The sequence below is a fragment of the Ammodytes marinus genome, assembly GCF_949987685.1.
Source record: "Ammodytes marinus genome assembly, chromosome: 9".
NCBI lineage: Eukaryota > Metazoa > Chordata > Actinopteri > Uranoscopiformes > Ammodytidae > Ammodytes > Ammodytes marinus.
Genome location: NC_137213.1, coordinates 15,661,961 through 15,682,823, shown reverse-complemented (window position 1 = coordinate 15,682,823; position 20,863 = coordinate 15,661,961). Strand labels below are relative to the sequence as shown.

Genomic DNA, 20,863 nt, shown 5'->3' with positions numbered 1-20,863 from the left:
ACTCTGTGTGCCCAACGCTCTCCTCTGCTATGCTGAACATGCACAGGTGGCTGAGAGACCCCCTTCCAAAGAGCTCGGAGCGGAGGAGAGGGAGGAAAATCAGCAGGCTTCTTTTTTTTCAGCTTATGAAACAAATGTTTGGCATTCCACTGAGCACTGCTTTGCTGTAGACCTGTCTGTTAACAGACGGCAGTACGCCAGGGCTTGTTGGCAACTGATTTGACATTGGCTTCCAAGACATTTTTCAAAAGCAGAGAGGAACTGTACACCTCGCCTCTGTTATTCTTTTTTAGGTATTTTGGACATTTTGTGCTGGTGTATTCCGTCTCTCATCTGTAACCAATTAATAGTGGAGCTAAAAACGCCGCAGATGTAATTACTCAGGAATTTTCTCACTTACACGTGTGGTATGTGTCCTTATTTTAAGGTCTGCTTTGTAGCACTGACAAACGACTAGAACAGGCCCAACTATGTGACACGTCCTAACAACAAGTTCAGAGACTCCTGCTTTACAATATGGGCCGGTCACTTTGAATTACGTTTTGGCTTGGAGGGTTTGCTTTATGTTTGCGACAAAACAGACACATCCACCGATAGTCAGATCTTCTGTTAAATATTTGTATCCTAATGAGGCCATGCCCCTCATGCAGAATTAATGTTAATGTCACAATTTGAGGTAAATCAAGAGATAAACTATTAGCATCATATAACATAAACCTGAATTCCTTTAACCTTTATTTATAGGCCCTACTCGAAAAATCAGTTAAGGGGTGACTCTCATTCTCAATGATGTTGAGTTAAACAAATGCAAAGCAAAAACAACAATAGGCATACACAATATACAATCCATAGGCCTATGTATCAAATATACAACTGGTAAAGAGAAAAAAAGAAACGTTAAGACAGAGATGTAGAATGGATGGAAATACAATGAAATGAGTGAAAGTACAATATAGCCTAATGAAAACAGTTTCAGGTAGAGTTTGGCAGATTTAAGAATGAGGGAGAATAAGATTAAGGGAGATGGAGAATATCTCACAGTTAAAAAAGCTAATTGACATTATGTTCCGTAGAATTGTTTTCTAGAGGGTCAAGGGGGAGAATTGTACGGTAAAGTAATTGTAGTTATTTGACCCGGGTTTGTACCTACCCATTCCTCAAAGGTGGAGTCAGTGACTTGTTGTCAAAATCCCCTTTTATCAAATCAAGATCAACTACCAATACTGTGTGAGCGCTGGAAATCAAGCTGCTGTTAAAACACAGCCTAGGCTCTGTAAATTGGATGTAAACAAAGGATTTGTAAACAAAAGGGGCCCACCGTAGCTAGACACATACCAGTTTACAGAGCATAGGATGTTTAGGGCTATTATCAATGATTTTTTTATTCAGGACACACACAGTACGGACAGCAGATAGTGAGGAGATATTGACTGATTTTGACAAAAATTCTCCAGAATCGCACCTGTTTTAGGGCTCCACTGCCATCCCAAATTCCAGGTAAGAACGGGGAATGAGTTGGTTTGGCACACACACACACACACACACACACACACACATACACACACACACACACACACACACACACACACACACACACACACACACACGCGCACACGCACACGCACACGCACACACACACACACACACACACACACACACACACACACGCACACACAGACCGACAACGAGGGGGATAACACACAAGCCTACAGCAGATAAGACTATGCATTTATCTAACTGAAGTTACTGAGTTCACTGAAAAATTAATGCTGCACTGCACCAAAGTTGAGAAGGCTGTAAATGACACACACTCTCACTGACATACACACACACACACACACACAAACTGTTGGCGCCCCCTATGAATTAATCTCCGCATAGCAGATGCTTGGACCCACTAGTGTGTGGGCTCTTCTTCAAACTAAGTTGATACACATTAAAAGAACATATATGTTTTTTTCTTTCATAATTATTTCCATCAAAATGTTTCTTATAGTCTGACTGCTGGCTGCATTTTATTTTGAAATAATTTCAGAATATTAAAACCTCATATTAATTCCTTAGCAAATGTTTAAAAAAAAGTTGATCACTTATATGCATTTTTGTTTATTTTATTTTATTCGAAATTAATCTTAAACAGCAATACCGTGATTGTTATTCTACATGGTCTGCACAAGCCCGACACTCGCTCTGGTGTTTTTTATTTTTTTATAGGAATAAGCTATTCGAGCTATTCGGGGGTGTGACTAACAGTCACTGGGGTCTATATATTGAGATGTTTTGTCCGGTGGCTTTATGTGAATGAGAGAAAAAGCTGCCCCGTGAAAAGTCACCACAGCACAGTAGGACAGTGCGTGCGCTTCCTCACTTTCGTCACCATATATGCTCCCAGCAGCAGACGCCACAATGGATTCCTGTTTTCGCGCACTTTGCATGACTTTTGTCCTGGCATCGTTCACGCGGAGGTCAGGTGCCGTCGGACCGGTTATCAAATGCGAGCCATGTGACGTTGGAGCGCGGCTGTTGTGCAAACCTCTACCCAAGGACTGCGCCGAGAGAGTCCGCGAACCCGGCTGCGGCTGCTGCATGACTTGCGCGCTGAGCTTCGGCCAGCCGTGCGGCGTGTACACCGGGAGATGCGGCTCCGGACTGACTTGTCAGCATCAGCCCGGCGAGACCAAACCTCTGCAGGCTCTGCTGGAGGGACGGGGCATTTGTGCAAACGCCACAAATAAACGACTTGCCGCCAGACCAACACCTCCGGTCAATGAACTGCCAGGTAATTACGAACTTTATATACTTAATTATATGATTCACATTTTAATGTGCAGTATCTGTGCAGATGTCTAATCACACATCAAGGTGTGTTGATGACAAGAAAAGGACTGGTAAGATCATGTATCATGTCAATTCTGGGAGATGTTTGCACGGTCAGTTTACAAGTGATAATCAACTGTTAACTCCATGCCATACAAGAGAGCCACAGTCTGAAATGATTTAAGGGAAGAGAAGGTGAAGGATGCAACGGGTTTTAGGCAGATTTGCAAAGGGAGTTTTTTTGAGCCCCTGTTAGAATGTGATCTTGCAAAGGAGAGATGCACCTCAACATCACAGAGGTGTTTATACTGGTCGCTCAGTGTGATGAGACTTGTTCCTCCCTGAATTCATGATCAAAGACCAAATGTTGATTTCTAGGTCAGCTTGTTCTCTTAAAGGGAAAGGACTAGTGGGGTTCAAGTTTGAGGGCAGCAACATGTGTTGAAAGGAGTTGTGGTTTAGGCTATAGGCTTATGCTTTATGTTCATTTCCTGTTGAAATTGAAAGATAGGCATCTTCTCAGGGAAATGACCCTCAAAGTAACCTTTAGCTCGCTGAAAGAATTCCATATATTTCTGAATGGGAATTAAAGATCCCCCCGCCCCCCTTGGATGATAATATACTGTATATCCTGATGTGCTGTTATGTGAATAAAACACAATGTTCTCAACACTTTTTTAGCAGACAATATTGAGACCCAGGAGGAGGAGAGGAATTCCACCGGTTCGGGCCTTCAAACCCCGCACAGCACCCACAGACCCGTGGGACTCCCCAGACCTCCGCTGCTTCATCCCTTCTTCCCCTCAGCCAAATCCGAAGTCCTCCGACGGGAGCAGCAGAAGAGAACCCAGAGCTTTAAAATGGAGGAGCTCCCCGGGCCGCTCATCACAGACCAGCAAAACTTCTCTCTGGAGACCAAACAGGAGCCTGAGTATGTAAGTAGTACCACAAGCCATAGATTTTTTTCTTCTTCTGCCCTTCAGTCCATACTGGAGGAATGTTCTTTTTTTTCCTGCTCTTCCTCTAGTGTTTTTCTGTTTTTCTCCCCCTGCGAGTGATGAAATGCTTTGGGGTAATAGCGGCGGGGTGCTGACGGTTGGCAGGAGATGGCGAGCACTAGAATGGGATGGCAGCGAGCAGGGTACGATGTCCCTGCGGCTGACCTGGGTCAGGCGGTTGTTTGGCCACAAGGCGTCCGCGTGCCGGGTGCACCGGGAGCCAACCAATGATGGATTGGCCTATGTGAGTGCCTGTTGGGAAGCCCTGTTGCTATTTTGATCTTCTCTTTGGCCAGAGAAGTGAGCACACGCTAGTAATGGTCTTTGACTGGCTGCTTTGATTAGTGACTGGAGTGTGTGGACTTGAGGGCAAGGCTTTTTGGCTCCTTTCTTTTGAGCTCTTTTGAATTCACTTTATCCTCTATCCTTTTGTGTGTGAAGTGTAGTAGTTCTAAGCAGCTTTCGCACACGGCGTCGGTTAAGCCGCCACAAGTCGGTCAGATGAATTCATTTCTCATTTCCCGTCATCCGTTTTATATCGCGGCCAATCATTGTTCATGTATTAGGAGACAGAGCTGTGTGTGTGTGTGATGCAGCAGCGCGAATGAGCGTTGTATACAAAAGTTACAGTAATTGTGTTATGTTGTCTTATGTGTTCCCTTATCTGCACAGGGTCCCTGTCGGAGAGAGATTGAGAGCATTCTCACCAGCCTCAAGATTACAGACATTCTCAACCCCAGAGGTTTCCGCATACCAAACTGTGACAAGAAGGGTTTCTATAAGAAGAAGCAGGTAAAAAAAAAACACACACACACACACACACACACACACACACACATTCTATTCTTCATTACATATTAACTGTATGCTGAAATATAGATCCGAGCCTCACTTTGTGTAAACATCTACGTAATAAGAAACTTTGTTTACAACTTTGTAAGACTGTCAAAAAGGAAACCCACATATCGTCTTTCACATGCTGCATGAGGAAAGAGTCTGGTGCTGAAGTCTAGTGACTCAGTTTAGGTCTCCTGCAGCCCAATTACAGATTTGTAGCTGTCCTCCTGTATTCATCGGTAGTTATTAGTGCCTCATCATTGCACCACCACACCAATGAGGTAGACCCTAGCCACTGGCTCTGGAGACTGGAACCACAGGGGCCAAACCCCAGTGGGGTTGACGGCTGGGACGACGGCCGTTTAACGGGAACCCTCCCAGGGAGACAGACGTCAAGGTGACCACCGGCACCCGATGTGCTCCCCCCATAATTGCTGGACTTTTGAGAAGCATGGACAGAAATAGAGCTGCAGCCATCTCCACGCTCACGTGGTTCACCCACGATCGGGTTGTAATAAATGAGTGGTTCTGACGCATTCATATGGAGGCATTTAGGGCTCCCATCGCCACTGCATCACCGAGGCAGCTTTTTCTTATAACATAGCAGTGGCTCTCCTGCTTAATGGAAGTGTTCTCTTTGACTTGCAATCATCTCATAACCCGCCTCACAACGCCAGGCTCATTGTCTTTGTTTATGTAGAATGGACCTGGTGTACTGCACCGAGCCCCGGGGCGCTTGAAGGAGTGGCAGAACATTTCACGTTGGTCAGTTTAATTTGGATGATATTAAGCAAAACCGTCTCTTATTACAGCTCTTAATATTTTATGCTGGAAGCTGATGCAGTAAAAACATAGCTTTTACATTTGGATTGCTGGATTCTTTTTTCCCGCAGTACAACTTGTGATGCTTTTGTCTTGAAGCTCACATTTTCACACATCCCCCTGTGATCATTTGTTGTCAACACAAAATGCAGTGAAGATAATATTTGAGTTTTTAAAAATTGAACACATAACATGATCTACTCCTGCCCCTCACGTCCTATGCTGGCAGGGTTCTGACAACAACAGAGCCCCTACTCGGGGCTCAGATGGACCTCTGACTCAAATCCCCGCGGAAATATTCAACTAAAGAAGGAAGTCTTCCTTCCTGATCAGCTCTGGCTCCTCTGTGCAGCAGCAGCAGCAGCAGCACAGTTGCTCTAGCCCTCGAAATGAATGGCTGCATGTTTTACTAGAGTGGAGGTTGACCTTTAGTAAAATTGGCAGTAAAATAACAGCCCTTGGGTAGCTCCACAGACTCTGTAAGTCATTTGTAGTACCCATAATTTAGTGCTGTGGGGTATAATCAGCAACAGATGATTCGTACTGGCCACCGGCTTCTGAAAATAGATCTTGGTTCTCAGTTGTTCACAAACGGGACTAAGCAAATATTTTACCAGGTTTCTGTTTACCTTAAAGGTCTCTATATGTGTGTGTAACAGGAGGTAGACCATAAAAGCAGCTCAAAATACCACAGCGTGTTGGATAGCCAAGGCTGCTGTCGACTCAGCACAATCTGACCATTAATGCCTCTTAACTATTGCTGTTCTACTTCATTGAGTAAAGTGGCCAGTTACCCATAATGCTGCACATTCAACTTGGAACTCGCACATTTTGGCCGCTCTCTTTTTCTCTCTCTCCGCCGCCTATTTCGCTTTCCCTCCCCTCACCTTGTCCCCTTTTCCCTTTGCTTTTTGCAGTGCCGTCCGTCCAAAGGCAGAAAGCGAGGCTTCTGTTGGTGTGTGGACAAATACGGGCAGCCTTTGCCAGGCTTCGATGGGAAGGAGCGAGGAGACGCCCAGTACTACAACTCCGAGAGCCAATAGGAGCCGAGCAGCGCGGAGGGAGGGAGGGAGGGTGGGAGTGTGTGAGCACCGAGAATTGTAAACAAATGGAGACACTGAGGATATTAGGAGAGAGGTCAAGAGATGGCTCAGCCGATATATGGATGTTTTGCTATTTCTATCTGTTGCCTGTGGGACCTTTTTTTTCAAAAAGGCAGAGCAAAGGGTTGAACAGAGGAAGAGCAGGAGGGGAAAAGGCCTCCGTGTCACAGATACAAGTCTGTGCTTTCTTCAGCGATGGATGGTAGTTAGGGATGAGCTGTTTGCCTCTGTCCCAAAACAGGAAGGACTTCTGAGAAGAGGATCTACTTTAAGAATCTATCTATCTATCTAGAAGCCTGATTCTGATTCTTATAAAACGACAGAGACATTTGTACTTGTCAAAAAAAACATTGACGAGGGCACTCTTCATTATACGCACAACTAAGTGGCATTGCACATGTGTACATGCTTGGGATGTTGTAATCATCATTTGTATGCTTGGGATTTGTTATAAAGAGAACATTGTTGTGTGTGTGGTCATGCCAACCATAAAATGTATGTATGTATGTTTGTATGAATATGTCCTCCAGAGTAAGCATGCGGTGCCTTCCTATGAATTTCCTATGTGCTATGAATTCCCTTTTTTCTGGTCGCTTCCTGCTCCTGGGGGAGTTGGACTGGACTGTGCAGCTCAAACACTACAGTGCTTATCAAGTTGTTGTTGTTTTGTATGTATGCTGGATCTCAAGACGCCACAGCAAGACGGACCTTTTCCTTTTGATCTGTGCTGTGGCTCTTACTGTTTTGTGTCACTTTGCATAAGCTGAACCTTTTTGGCGGGATAAAAAGCCACAACCCGTTATCTCTGATCTCTGTGTCACCGGTGATCATTTTCACCACTTTGCCTTGGTTGAAGTAAATATGCTGTTTGCGTGTACAATGCAACCCTCAGAGGTCTATTTTTACTTAATAAAGGCAGTATAGAATTATCCCGGCATTACATAGTCTTTTTCTCCTTTCTCCTATATTCATCTTGCGTGTGTGTATTTTTCCTGGGCCTCGGTAAAACACATTCAAACACAAGCCCTGTCACGATGAAATAACATTTTTAATTGGATTCACATCCACAGAATTAGAATAATATGTACATTGTTTCCACAAAACAAAAAGGAATAATGGAATAGCAGCGCTCCTGGTAAATACAATTTACAAACAATTTGATCCACTGCGCATGAGCAAAGCATTTACACAGATGAATCATAATAAATACTCGAACGGATCATAAAATAGGTCAAAAAAAGACTAAATAAAAGTCCCAACTGTGAGAAAGGTGTAGCTGGTAGGAGCCCTCAGCAATCTGTCTGCTAAACCTGGGGACCTGCAGAGACTAGTAGAGGTAGACAAATGCAGTACAACCCATCCCAAAACCTCATAGTGGCTTGGATGAGTCTTGATATGTTTGTGCTTGGCCACTGTGCACATACTTGCGGCACTTTAAGTATTTCCCCCAATACCCATTGAGGAAACGCCAATGGAGATACATTCAGACAATGTCAACATGTTGAATGAATGAGTGGCTGTGTTGTTTCGTGCCGTGCACAGCTCCAGTTTTGAATGAAAGAAGAAGAAGAAAAAAAACGATCCTGAAGACTCTGAAATGGGCTTGGCAGAGCTGTGGCCCCTGTGGTTTTTGTGCAATGGAGTTATTTAGTCAGAAACACAAATGTATACAGTCTTTGCACTATTTACAATCGCAAAAAAACAGGCAAACATATAAAATATCTAAAAATGAACAAATGGTTAATGCTAGTTGGAATATACAAGCACTGAATAAATAGTCTTGATACATACATCATGTAAATAAAATGAGAGGAAATTTCCCCCTCTGAAGTACGATGTTGCATTTCGTGTGAATGAGTGCGTTTTTTTTTTGTCAAAGGAAGTCAGTTAATCATCAGGTGGCTGCAAGTGGGTTTACACTTATCTGATTTTAAGTCATGAAGCTGGTTATGTGTATGTCACACATACTATGAATGTGTGTATGTGTGTGTGTGTGTGTGTGTGTGTGTGTGTGTGTGTGTGTGTGTGTGTGTGTGTGTGTGTGTGTGCGTGTGTGTGTGTGTGTGTGTGTGTGTGTGTGTGTGTGTGTGTGTGTGTGTGTGTGTGTGTGTGTGTGTGTGTGTGTGAGAGTGTGTGTGTGTGTGTGTGCATGTGCATGTGCATACATGTGTATATGTATGTGTATGTGTATGGGTACAGCATGTGTGTACGCGTGTTAATGAGTAACAACAGCATCCAGGGCTTCAGTGGGTGACTTCTTGATGACATTCTGAGTCACCAAGCAGGTCACTCGATCCTGGGATCGTCTTGCCATTCCAGGAAGAGACACACCAGCAGCGGGCGGGCGGTCCAACCAGAGATGACTCACACTGCGAGAGAGAAAATGGAGATGTGGAAACCGCATGAATAAATCAGCCCCACAGGCTTATAGGTTGAGCCTCTTTCAACAGGTGGAATGGATTTATTTATTTTATTTTTGTGAAACCCTATGCGCCGCCCCGCTCACCTGCTTGGCCTTGTAGAAGCCGTGCTTGTCACAGTTGGGCAGATAGAAGGTTGTGAACTCCTCCCCTAGTGTCTGCTGAGAGCTGGCGATCATGTCCAGGGCTGCATGCAGTTCAGTGTGACAGGGACCCTTGTGTGGTAAAAAAAAAAGAAGAAGAAGAAGGAAAAACAAGCAGTGAGAACCACACCCATCTATAAACACATGGACCATATGTTCACTACAAAATGAGGTCAATTCCAGTTATCTCAGAGACCAAAAGCCTACAAAAACAAGTGCTCCCTCTAGTGGAAGGAAGGTCAATTACTTTCAATCGTCTGATGTTTTTTCCCCTCACCTGTTGTGCCAGTTTGTTGCGGATGGTGTTGATCCTGACCTTGATGCTCTCGTGGCCTTCAGCGTTCTCTTGGTGGTCCAAGGGAAGGTTGAGACCCAGCCGGTAGTGCAGGGAGCCGTGGTCCGGTATTCCATCAGCCTCATCTGAAAAAATCAGAAATACATTTTGACTCTGATGTTGAAAATAATTGAAAAACGTTTATGTGTTGCTTCGAGATTTAAGATCTTAAAAGTGGTCCATAGTGCACCTTTAAATAATATTAAAGGTGCACAATGTAACTTTGGGTGTGTCGGATGGTTTGAACATTTTCTTAGGTATATTCTCATAACTAAATGAAACAAACTTTCCTCATAGGTAAATTGAATCCCTGGGTAACACTTTGCAATAAGGTATACAAAATTGTAGTACCTACTACATAGATATGTGTTACCTACTACATAGGTTTTTGTTGTGTTACCTACTACATAGGGTTTTTTTGTGTGCTACCTAACACATAGGTTTTCTTTTTGGTGTGTTACCTACTACATAAGTTTTTTTTGTGCTACCTAACACAGGTTTTTTTTTTCTGTGCTACCTAACACATAGGTTTCTTTTGTGCGTGTTACCTACTACATAGGTTTTTTTTTGTGCTACCCAACACATAGGTTTTTTTTTGTGCTACCTAACAAATATATTTTTTTTGGTGTGTTACCTACTACATAGTTTTTTTTTGTGCTACCTAACACATAGGTTTTTTTTTGTGCTACCAAACACATATTTTTTTTTTTGGCATGTTACCAACTACATAAGGTTTATTTTTTTGTGCTACCTAACACATAGGTTCATTCTCTAAACTGCAGCCTAAGATAAATCAGGATGGTGAATCTTATGCACACAAAAAAAACCTATGTAGTAGGTAACACAAAAAAAAACCCTATGTGTTAGGTAGCACACACAAAAAAAAACCTATGTAGTAGGTAACACAAAAAAAACCCTTTGTGTTAGGTAGCACAAAAAAAAAAACAACTATGTGTTAGGTAGCACAAAAAAAAACTTATGTAGTAGGTAGGCTAACACACCAAAAAAAAATACCCTGTGTTAGGTAGCACAAAAAAAAAACCCTATGTAGTAGGTAACACAAAAAAAACCCTATGTAGTAGGTAACACATATCTATGTAGTAAGTAGTACAATTTTGTGTACTTTATTGTAAAGTGTTACCAATCCCTGAAACACTGTTTGAAGTTAGAAAAAGCTACCTGAAAAGTTTCACAGTTGTTGTTGTTGTTGTTTACAACAGCAGGGCCCACCATTTTCTTTACAAACATATTAGGCCTTTATGTCTTACGACTGGTTCCGGGTGCCTCGAAAAAAATGTGTTTTGTTTTATGATGCTAGAATTATTCAAAACCAAGATTTACATGTGAGACTATACCTTGGCCCCGGTCTTCGATGCAGACCCCCTGTCCTCTGGTGAGAGCGTGGAGGGGCATGGACTCGCCAGGCCTGGGACTGCAGCGGAGGCCCTCGGCGCAGTGGGCCGTGTGAACGCCGCACGACGCCCCTTTCTCCAGAGCGCACACCATGCAGCAGCCGCAGCCGGGCTCCCGCAGCACCTGTGTGCAGTCTGCGGGGATTGCCGGACAGTGGCTGAGTTTCTCCGGTGTACAGGGGGCACAGCGGATAGGCTCGGGTCCCACCACCGGGGATGACGTCACCACGGCCAAGACAGCAGCAGCCAGAGCCAGCAATGTCATCAGCTTCTCATATAATAATCCAGGCATCTCTCTGTCTTCTTCTTGGACTTCTTTGCCTCTTCCAATGTGCTCGGTGAGACTGTACTTTTCCATCCAAAGTCGTTTCTCTCAGTATTTATATGGGAGATCTGGCCTCCGAAAGGCCGTTAATGATTGACCCACTCCCCGCAATTTTTGACAAAAGCTGCTGTAAACGGTGGATGACCCCGATTGACGTGCGTGGATCCCAGGTTCACGGGGTCTGTTGTCAATATTGACTTTGGAACGTAAGAATGGTTGTACATCAAAACAACCCCGTCTTTGGATGACCCGAATGACAAATGTTGGATGTCTTTACCTTTGAGCGTTGTGAAAACATCACTTGAATTCTTGAAAAACTGTACCCCAGCTGTTACAGTCATGAAAAACATCGCCATATAAGGAGTAGATAATCCAAGAAGTTAGAGGCTATACGAGATAATGACCCGTGATTCTTAAATCGAAGGAGCCATGCTGAAGTAATGTTGTTTTCACACTTAACCCCTTATTTATCCCTCTGTCTTTGCTGAAGGCTCCTCTTATCAGGCAGACGGATAAACAAGATCATTCCCCTTTAGGATTGCATAAGACTCACATTATGGATTGTCGCGCTGGGATCACAACATGTTTGTCGGCAGAAGGACGGCAGTGACTGGTTGTTTCTTTGGTGTAGTATTTCATAACTACAGTCCCCTCCATAAGTATCGGAACAGTGAGGCCAATTCCTTTATTTTTGCTGTAGACTGGAAACATTTGGGTTTGACACCAAAAGATGAATATGAGACAATAGATCAACATTTCAGCTTTCATTTCCAGGTATTCACATCTGGATCTGATACACAACTGAGAAGATAGCATTATTTGTAAAGGAACACCACATTTTTAGGCGAGCAGAAGTATTGGAACAGATAGACTTTAAATAGATTAAAGTGAATAAAACATAATATTTTGTCGCAAATCCTTTGCTTGCAATAACCGCATCAAGCCTGTGACCCATTGACATCACCAAACTTTTGCATTCTTCTTCTGTGATGCTTTTCCAGGCTTTCACCACAGCCTCATTCAGTTACTGTTTGTGTTAGGGGGTTACTCTCTTAAGTCTCCTCTTTAGCAGGTAAAATGCATGCTCTATAGCATTTAAGTCTGGAGATTGACTTGGCCAGTCTAAAACCTTTCACTTCTTGCCCCTGATTAACTCCTTTGTTGTGTTTTGGGTCATTATCTTGCTGCATGATGGAGGATCTTCCAATCAGTTTGGTTGCATCTTTCCTTAAATTGTCAGACAAAATGTTTCTGTAAACTTCTGAGTTCATTTTGCTGTTGCCATCATGTGTTACATCATCAATGAAGAATAATGAGCCCATCCGAGAAGATGCCATGCAAGCCCAAGCCATGACATTGCCTCCACCGTTTCTCACAGATGAGCTTGTATGCTTGGGATCATGAGTAGATCCTTTCTTTCTCCAAACTGTAGCCTTTCCATCACTTTGGTAAAGGTTAATCTTGACAACAACACAGTAACACATGATGGCAACAGCAAAATGAACTTAGAAGTCTACAGAAACATTCGGTCTGCCAATTTAAAGAAAGATGCAACCAAACTGATTGGAAGATGCTCCATCATGCAGCAAGATAATGATCCAAAAAAACTGCAAAAACAACAAAGGAGTTCATCAGGGGCAAGACATGGAAGGTTTTAGACTAGCCAAGTCAAACTCCAGACTTAAACCCTATAGAGCATGCATTTTACCTGCTAAAGAGGAGACCGAAGGGCAGGACTGCTTTTACCTGCCACTAGGCCCTGGGGCTGAGAGGTTTTGTAGGCCCCCCCGGGCGGCGGTCTTACAATACAGATGCGTTAAAGCCATGTTAGTCTACACCACAATATCTCTATTGATGAAATACAAAATCACTTAAGGTAACATGTACTTAAACCCCCTCCTGGTCTAGTGACTTTTAATAACCAAACACACATGGTTGGTTACTGTGTTTTTCCAAGTTATTGAAGAGACAGCGGTGGGGACCCAGGACCTTCTAGGGGGGTCCGGGGGCATGCCCCCCCGGAAGAAAAATTTGAACCTTTTAAAGTAAAATGCATCAATCTGGTGCACTTTGAGAAGAAAACTAAGGCTAAATCAACTGTGTCCTATGTGAGCTATTTTCTGAAATCATTTGGAGACAGAAATACCAAAAAGCAGAAACAAAAATATACAGGTTTAAAAAATCCAGTCAGTCAGCATTCCAATTTTTTTTTTATAATCCCTTATCCCAAAGCTACTTCTCTCTTTGAATTCTTCGTTTTTTTTTAATGGCTCATCTCAATATAGGCCCTTGATCTGCGTTGCCCCGAACAATGTTATTTAAACAAAAATAACAAAAATGTACTGGTGAATGGTAGGCCCCTTGATCTTCGTAGGCCAAAAATAATGTGATTTTTTTTCCTTTTTCTTTACTGGTTCATGATGGGCCCCTGATCTCTCTACGCCCCCCTAAGATCAGGGGCCTATCATGAGCCAGTCAATAATTTATTTAAATGACAATGTGCGGGGCCTTCTTAGATCAGGGGCCTATATTGAGACAGTAAAAAAAAAAAAAAAAAAAAAAAAAAATTTTTTTTTTTTTTTTTTTTAGAGGCCCCTGATCCTTGTAGGCCCTGGGGCTTCAGCCCAGGTAAGCCCGTGCATTAAGGCGGCCCTGCCGAAGGGAGTAACCCCCCAAAACAAACAGCAACTGAATGAGGCTGCGGTGAAAGCCTGGAAAAGCATCACAAAAGAAGAATGCAAACGTTTTGTGATGTCAATGGATCACAGACTTGATGCAGTTATTGCAAGCAACGTATTTGCGACAAAATATTATGGTTTATTTACTTTAATTTATTTAAAGTCTATCTGTTCCAATACTTTTGCTCGCCTAAAAATGTGGTGTTCCTTTTCAAAAAATTAAATCTTCTCAGTTGTGTATCAGATCCAGATGTGAATACCTGGAAATTAAAGCTGAAATGTTGATCTATTGTCTCATATTCATCTTTTGGTGTCAAACCCAAATGTTTCCAGTCTACAGCAAAAATAAAGGAATTGGCCTCACTGTTCCGATACTTATGGAGGGGACTGTATATGGATGCTGAATGCCAAAATACCTTGACATAGACTGTGTGCTATATACACACCATCACCACTCAAGCTGTTAACCCTGAGCGACTCCAATTTTAATTTTTCATATTTCCTTTTAGTTTGTTTATTCAACAGAGAGCTTAGACTTAATTCAAAATGTATTTTTGCTGAAAAGAGACAAAAAAGAAAACAATCATGTCCTTTATTCATTTTATAAACGAGGGTGGGAATAAGGGAATGATCAGCTAAAGTATTTATGGAAAGAGCAAAAGAAAACTGAGTGATTTTGAAATGAATGTCTAGTGCGTGGAACACAATCATTTTTAAAGAGCAGTGGTGGAAAGGATTTTTACTGTGCGCCATACTTTACTTGACTACAACAATTTTTTTTGTTTCTTTAGACTTTCTTCAGTACATCTGAGAAGCAAATATGGTACTTTTTCTACTTTTTACTATACATATTTGAAGGCATTATTAGGACAACATTGCACACACAAGTTCAACAAATATGAATTGATAAGAACCTTTTTATAGGGTTAAATTACCAAACACCATTACAATAACCTCTCTTTGATACATTCAAATACTCCTTAGCATAAATACATCAGTAAAAGTAATCCAGCACTGTATATTTTCAATATATATTTTTCTGAATATTAGTTTTTCCTTTGATAGTACATTTTGCTTTTACTGTTGTACTTCCACTTTACTAATTTTAATGCACAAGGCTTTTTTCATTGAATATCTGGAACAAACACACTTGCATATAGCATTTATTTGGTCTTTTACCCATGCTTATAGTTATACTGTATATCATTAGATGGGTATCAAATCTATGTTTAATTTTTCCCCGGATTTCTTTCCAGGTTTCGATAATTTCAACTCTTCAATATTCTATTTTTATTACTTCCTTGATTAAGTATTCATCTAAATTAAATAAATTATAAAAATCAAACCTTATAAATACATGCTACAGTAAAAGATAAACCTCTCCCTACTATTGCTCTAAGTTAAAGTAAAATAATCCACTACACTCTACTACTTGTGCACGACTTTGCTTTAAAAGAGAACTTTGGCCTCTCAAATAGTATTTTACGCTTACACTCAGATTACGGAGCACGCTTGGTAAAAAGGTAAAAGGGTTCAGGGCAGCTGAAGCCAACTAGAGTTTACATTAATACCAATAGAGATAATAAAGGATAATTCAGATTGTTTAGCTTCATCAAAGTCCACAGAGAAACCTATGTCGAACATTTCAAATACATAAAAGATAACAGAAATAAATTATTGTAGTTTTTCCAGTCGTACCTTGTTGGTTTATTCACTGATAATCACATGATACAAAACAGAAACAGTGACTTGCTCATCAACATGGACTTTACTCTGTCATCCCCTTAACATGAAGGTTAGACGTGACGACGTTGTTCTACATTCAATGTTTGCCCACAACGAGGTCAGAAAACATGAAGAGCGTTACTCCACCACCAGTTGGTGAGTTGTTGCCTCTTCAATATTGACCATGAGGTCCACCACCCACTGGGGAAACGGCTCCTCCTTGGAAAATATTTTGGAGAAAATTAAAACAAAATAACACAGTAGAGTAGAAAGTCCATATTTTTCAAAAGTTAAAACATGTTTTGCTCAAAATTAACACTTAACTAACCAGAGACGCCTTCTTTTCCCTTTTGGTTGTCTTCTTCTTCTTCACTTTAGGTTTAGGTGATGGAAGGACTGGGTGTTTCCAAATGATCTTAGGGACCTTAAAACAATAATCAATAGAGCATCACCCCTTTTCCATTAAAGGTGTAGTCAGCAGGGACCTACTTTCTGGAGTATGTTTGTTGTCAAAATCCCTTTGTCAAAATCAAGTCAATCCGCTACCTGTCTGTCTGTACTGTTTGTGTGCTGAAAAAAAATCTGGTGTGTAAACTGATACGTTAATATTATGTAAACAAAGGGGGGCCAGCGTTTGTAGCAACATGCCCGTTTACAGAGCCTAGGCTATGCATTTACACTGTTTTTGTCTTCAGCGCACACACAGTACAGGTAGTGGATTGTGATATTTTGACAAAGTGATTTTGGAGACTATGGCTGTGTTCGAAAAGCCATACTAACGTACTACTCACTCATTTTTACGTCAATTTGAGTATGTGAAGGTTGTGTATGCGAGTTTGTGTAGGCGAGAAATGCCCGGATGAATACTAACTTCCGGGAAGATTTTGTGTTATGGATCGATAGGATACTTTTACTCAAACGTCCCACAATGCATTGCGTCTTTTCAAACGAAATGACATTTTTTTTTTTTATTCTTTATTGCTCCGGTATACTTCAGTGTAAACGGTCCAACGAACCTCACATACACAATCGATCTTTAAGTAGACAGTATGGAGTATATACTGTACATGTTGAGTATGTAGGAGAGAGGACGTTAGTATGGTTTTTCGAACATAGCCATGCACTCTCCAGAATCGCTGACTCCACCTTTTAGAGTGGTGTGTGGTTGGATGTTTTATTAGAATCTTTATTACACTTATCTTTATTCTCACCTCACTCTTCTCATTTCCTAACCGTTCCGGCACAGGTGAAGTAGGTTCATCACTTGAATATGCTACATGTGCTTGGCTGCTTTCTGACACAGAGACACTCTCCACTTCCTCCTGGTGATGGCTGGGAGATTGCATTTGAAGGAAACTCTGTCGGCCTAGGGAACGAGATCGTTTCCTAGGCCTCAGAACACCCAGCACTGCAGCTTCGTCTTCATCTTCTTCACTCTCCTCTTCTGCCATTACCTTTGCAATAAAGGTGTAGTCAGCGGTAACATACTTTCTGGAGTATGGTTGTTGTCAAAATCACTTTGTCAAAATCAAGTGAATCCGTTACCTGTCTTTACTGTGTGTGTGTTGAAAAAAATCTGGGGTGTAACTGTAAACTAGTAAGTTATGTAAACATGGGGGGGAGGGGTCAGCTTTTCTAGCAACATGCCCGTTTACAGAGCCTATAGGCTATGCTTTAACACTGGATTTGTTTCTTTTTCAGTGAACACACAGTACGTGCTGGTAGTGGATCGTGAGATTTTGACAAAGTGATTTTGGAGACAAGCATTCTCCAGAATCAATAACTCCCACATTTTAAGTGGTGTGTTTTCAGATGTTTTATTTCAATTGTTTTAAACTTACATTTATTCTCACCTCACTCTTCTCATTTCCTAACCGTTCCGGCACAGGTGAAGTAGGTTCATCACTTGAATCCGCTGCACATGCTGGGCTACTTTCTGACACAGAGACACTCTCCACTTCCTCCTGGTGATGGCTGGGAGATTGCATTTGAAGGAAACTCTGTCGGCCTATGGAACGAGATCGTTTCCTAGGCCTCAGAACACCCAGCACTGCAGCTTCGTCTTCATCTTCTTCACTCTCCTCTTCTGCCATTACCTTTGCTTTTGCCTCAACACCTACTTGACTTTGAAAATCCCCATCCTTCTCTCCTTCGATTTCATCTTCCGGCTCGGAATCTTCCTGTATGGTCTCCAAATATGTCTCCTCCTGTCTCATCATCATACTTGAGCTAAATTAACATGAGAGGCCAATGAACGGTTGATTGAACGATTCAGTATTTCATACAGTATATGAAAATAGCCCATACTTGGAAGAAGGAAAACAAAAAAAACTGTGGATTCAAACTTACTTATTGCTGCTCATATTTGTCCATGTAGCTTGCTGATGACCAGGCTTTTTCTGAGAGTGAAGATGCTGCAGGCTCAATTTTAATTAGGTGATTATTCAAATCAGGTGTGGGAGTTTAATTAACGACAGATGACTGTTGGAAGTGGATGTCCCTTTTTGAGCCTTGCAGTGAAAAATAAGGCAATTTGACCTGTGTCATACTGTAGGTTTATGTAGAATCAAATAAGTTACAAAAACAATATGTCAACTCCTTTCAAATTAATTCAATGTTTACCTAAAAGCAGGATTTGAAATTGTAGAACTTAAACTTTTAAAAGGATACACCAACACACAGAAAATGGTCATGGGTCATCTCTTTCACGGTTTCAAGTTCCATGTGAATTATAAAATGAATATGGACTTGAGTTAGAAGTCAGCAGTTTCACAAGGAAATCCCACCTGCTCATAAACTTAATGAAATGTAATTACTAACAAATGCCACAACCCTAATATACTCATCTTGAACCCCCCGTTTTTTTTAGTCGCAATGATGACACAGCGGGGGAGTGTTGTTTGTGAACCATCATTAACCTTAGATTCCCTTTATTGCTTAATGTCACCTTTAGCTTGGAGCTAGGGAACAGCTGTACTTTTAAAGTTTTTTTTAAATTCTATAAAGAAAATGAATTCCTGAGACAGTACAACTCGTCAAAAATTATTAATTCACTGACCAGAATTTGGTGTATTTCAATCCAAAGCAAGAAATAATTCCATGGCTGTACTGTACACAAAGAAATACGGCTGAGCAGTTCTGGCTTTTGTTGACTTAACTGTTACACCGAGTGAACCCACACATCCACACTGGGAAAAACACTTTTTAGTCCTTGCTCAGTGTTTGGGACTTGTGTGTCATTCATGTGTGTGTGTGTGGCTTTGGGTTGTGGAAGGACACCGTTTGGCACAGTAAACCTGTCATTGTCTGCCATATTTTGCAGTGTAAGAGTGAAAGCTGTTATTTTAAGAGACCTAAACTGAGGTGTGAGAAATAAAATTTTATAGAGTGGAACTAACAGGGACAACTGCTCATAAAAAGTTATATTCGTTACACGCCGATCGTTTTGCTGTGCTGCATGCTACGTTCGAGGTTTCGGTGGGGACAAAGTGTAAATATTATTGCTTCAGATAATTCAGAAGAAAAAAAATCTCATATGGCTCGCAACCACGATACCCATACACCTACTTGTTTAATAATATGTCAGAAGCCAGAAATTTCTACACATCCATAGCCATACTCATTTTTTTTTTTTTTTTTTTTTTTACATCAATATTGTCTTTATTACAAAATATTCAATAACCCAACTTTAAACTGTACAAGATACAACATAGTTTTAGAGCTTCTGGCTATTTACAAAAAAAGTATGATCTGCATATCAAAGTGAATATATCTAAAAAGGCAGGTTGCAATCACTGTAAGCTTATTGAGTAAGGCAAAGACTTGAAACATGACGTATTTACACTTTTGCAGATCGAGTGAAAGTTCTACGATGATTAAGATATAGGCTGTAAATACATATTTCCAAGCGCCTCACGCATGAGACGGCATCTGAAAGACGTGCTAAAGCTTCTATTTTGTAATGAATAACTCAAAATGGAGCTTAAACATAGCGAAGAAGCTGGAGTAGAGCAATTTATGCAGCCAGACACTTGCACCAAAGCTCATGTGGCCTTGATAAAATGTGTCGACGTACGTTGAGCGTTTGAAAAGGCTCCGGCTAAAGGACTATGTCGTGCATTTTTGTGTAGAAGCTTTGTGCTTTTTTGTATGTGCTCACGTAATGTATGTGCTTCTCTTTTATGTGGATGGTCCCTTATGTGATGTGAATAATAATTAATGATTGGTCCTGTTTTGGCATTAACTAGTTTCCATAGAGTGCACTTCCACCTTAGTAGAATTGCTTTTTAGGTATACAAACATGACTATGTTTCTTTCATGGACCTTTACTGCCTCCTCTTTGTCAAAGCCACCACTGTCTGTGCCTAGACTGGTCAAACAGCACATTATATTAAACTATTCCAGGGAAATTATAAAACACCAGGGGTTGAGAAACCTTATTTTGTCTCTCCGCGGGTGAAAAACACTCTGTAAGTGTTAGTGATGACGTCCCGTATAAAAAATATGTTCAACCTATACTGCAACATTTTTCTCTTCTCTCATGTATAGCGAGGCAATACAATTAAAGATCTATGGAAAGCTCAATACTTTGGTTTTCTTTCGACAGGAGTAACCTTTTTGATGGCTGTCAACTCTTGAAAAGTCATGCACCGTTCACCGCACATATGCTTGGATTAAAAGCCTGTTTCATCCTGTAAACTCCGAGTATAAAAAGGTATTTTGTGCCATTTCCGTTACAATTCATAAATGAACCACGCATGCAATCACACATTCACAAGAACACCGCATGCATGCTTACATACACAAAAAAAAGAAACAACACCGTTTTACTCTGTAAATAATGCAATGTTATCCTTGGCATAATCAGAAAGACAGTGCAAAAGCAAAAGCATGTTCAGTCTTTTTTTTCTGGTTATCAATGCTCACATCCCTTCCCTTGTACATGGAATGTGTAATACATACAAAACAAAGATGCACATTAAAGCTGGCTCGGAAGGGAACCCAGGAACACCACACCACGGACCTTACCATGTGGTACGGAGATGTCAAAAAAGACGATTTTGAAATGCCGGTTATCTTTCTCTCTTCACTACACAATTGTCTTCCCGAGAGTGTCGAGCAGTTTTTGAAACGATTATGATTGTCCGTATCACTGTGTGTCATTTCTCCGGATGTTCATATCCTGAACGAGCTGTATTTCTGGCTTGTGCCAGTATAGCTCAGGTTTTTAATAGGAAAGTACCTGGACA

The 20,863-nt window shown here is 41.4% G+C and overlaps 2 protein-coding genes across 2 annotated transcripts; one reads left to right on the top strand and one right to left on the bottom strand.

The window, feature by feature from the left end:
* Window positions 1-2,399: 2,399 nt before the first annotated feature.
* On the top strand, window positions 2,400-6,517 carry LOC307255823 (insulin-like growth factor-binding protein 3; the record flags this gene model as incomplete). The annotated part of the gene is made up of 4 exons (XM_080034625.1): window positions 2,400-2,779; window positions 3,499-3,752; window positions 4,488-4,607; window positions 6,392-6,517. The coding sequence occupies exons 1-4, from the start codon at window positions 2,407-2,409 to the stop codon at window positions 6,515-6,517; spliced, it is 873 nt and encodes a 290-aa protein (XP_079890751.1). The 5' UTR covers window positions 2,400-2,406.
* A 2,303-nt stretch (window positions 6,518-8,820) lies between these two features.
* LOC307255096 (insulin-like growth factor-binding protein 1) lies at window positions 8,821-11,178 on the bottom strand (the record flags this gene model as incomplete). Its single annotated transcript, XM_080033703.1, has 4 exons — window positions 8,821-8,946; window positions 9,084-9,212; window positions 9,418-9,560; window positions 10,830-11,178. The coding sequence occupies 4 exons, from the start codon at window positions 11,176-11,178 to the stop codon at window positions 8,821-8,823; spliced, it is 747 nt and encodes a 248-aa protein (XP_079889829.1).
* Window positions 11,179-20,863: the final 9,685 nt, after the last annotated feature.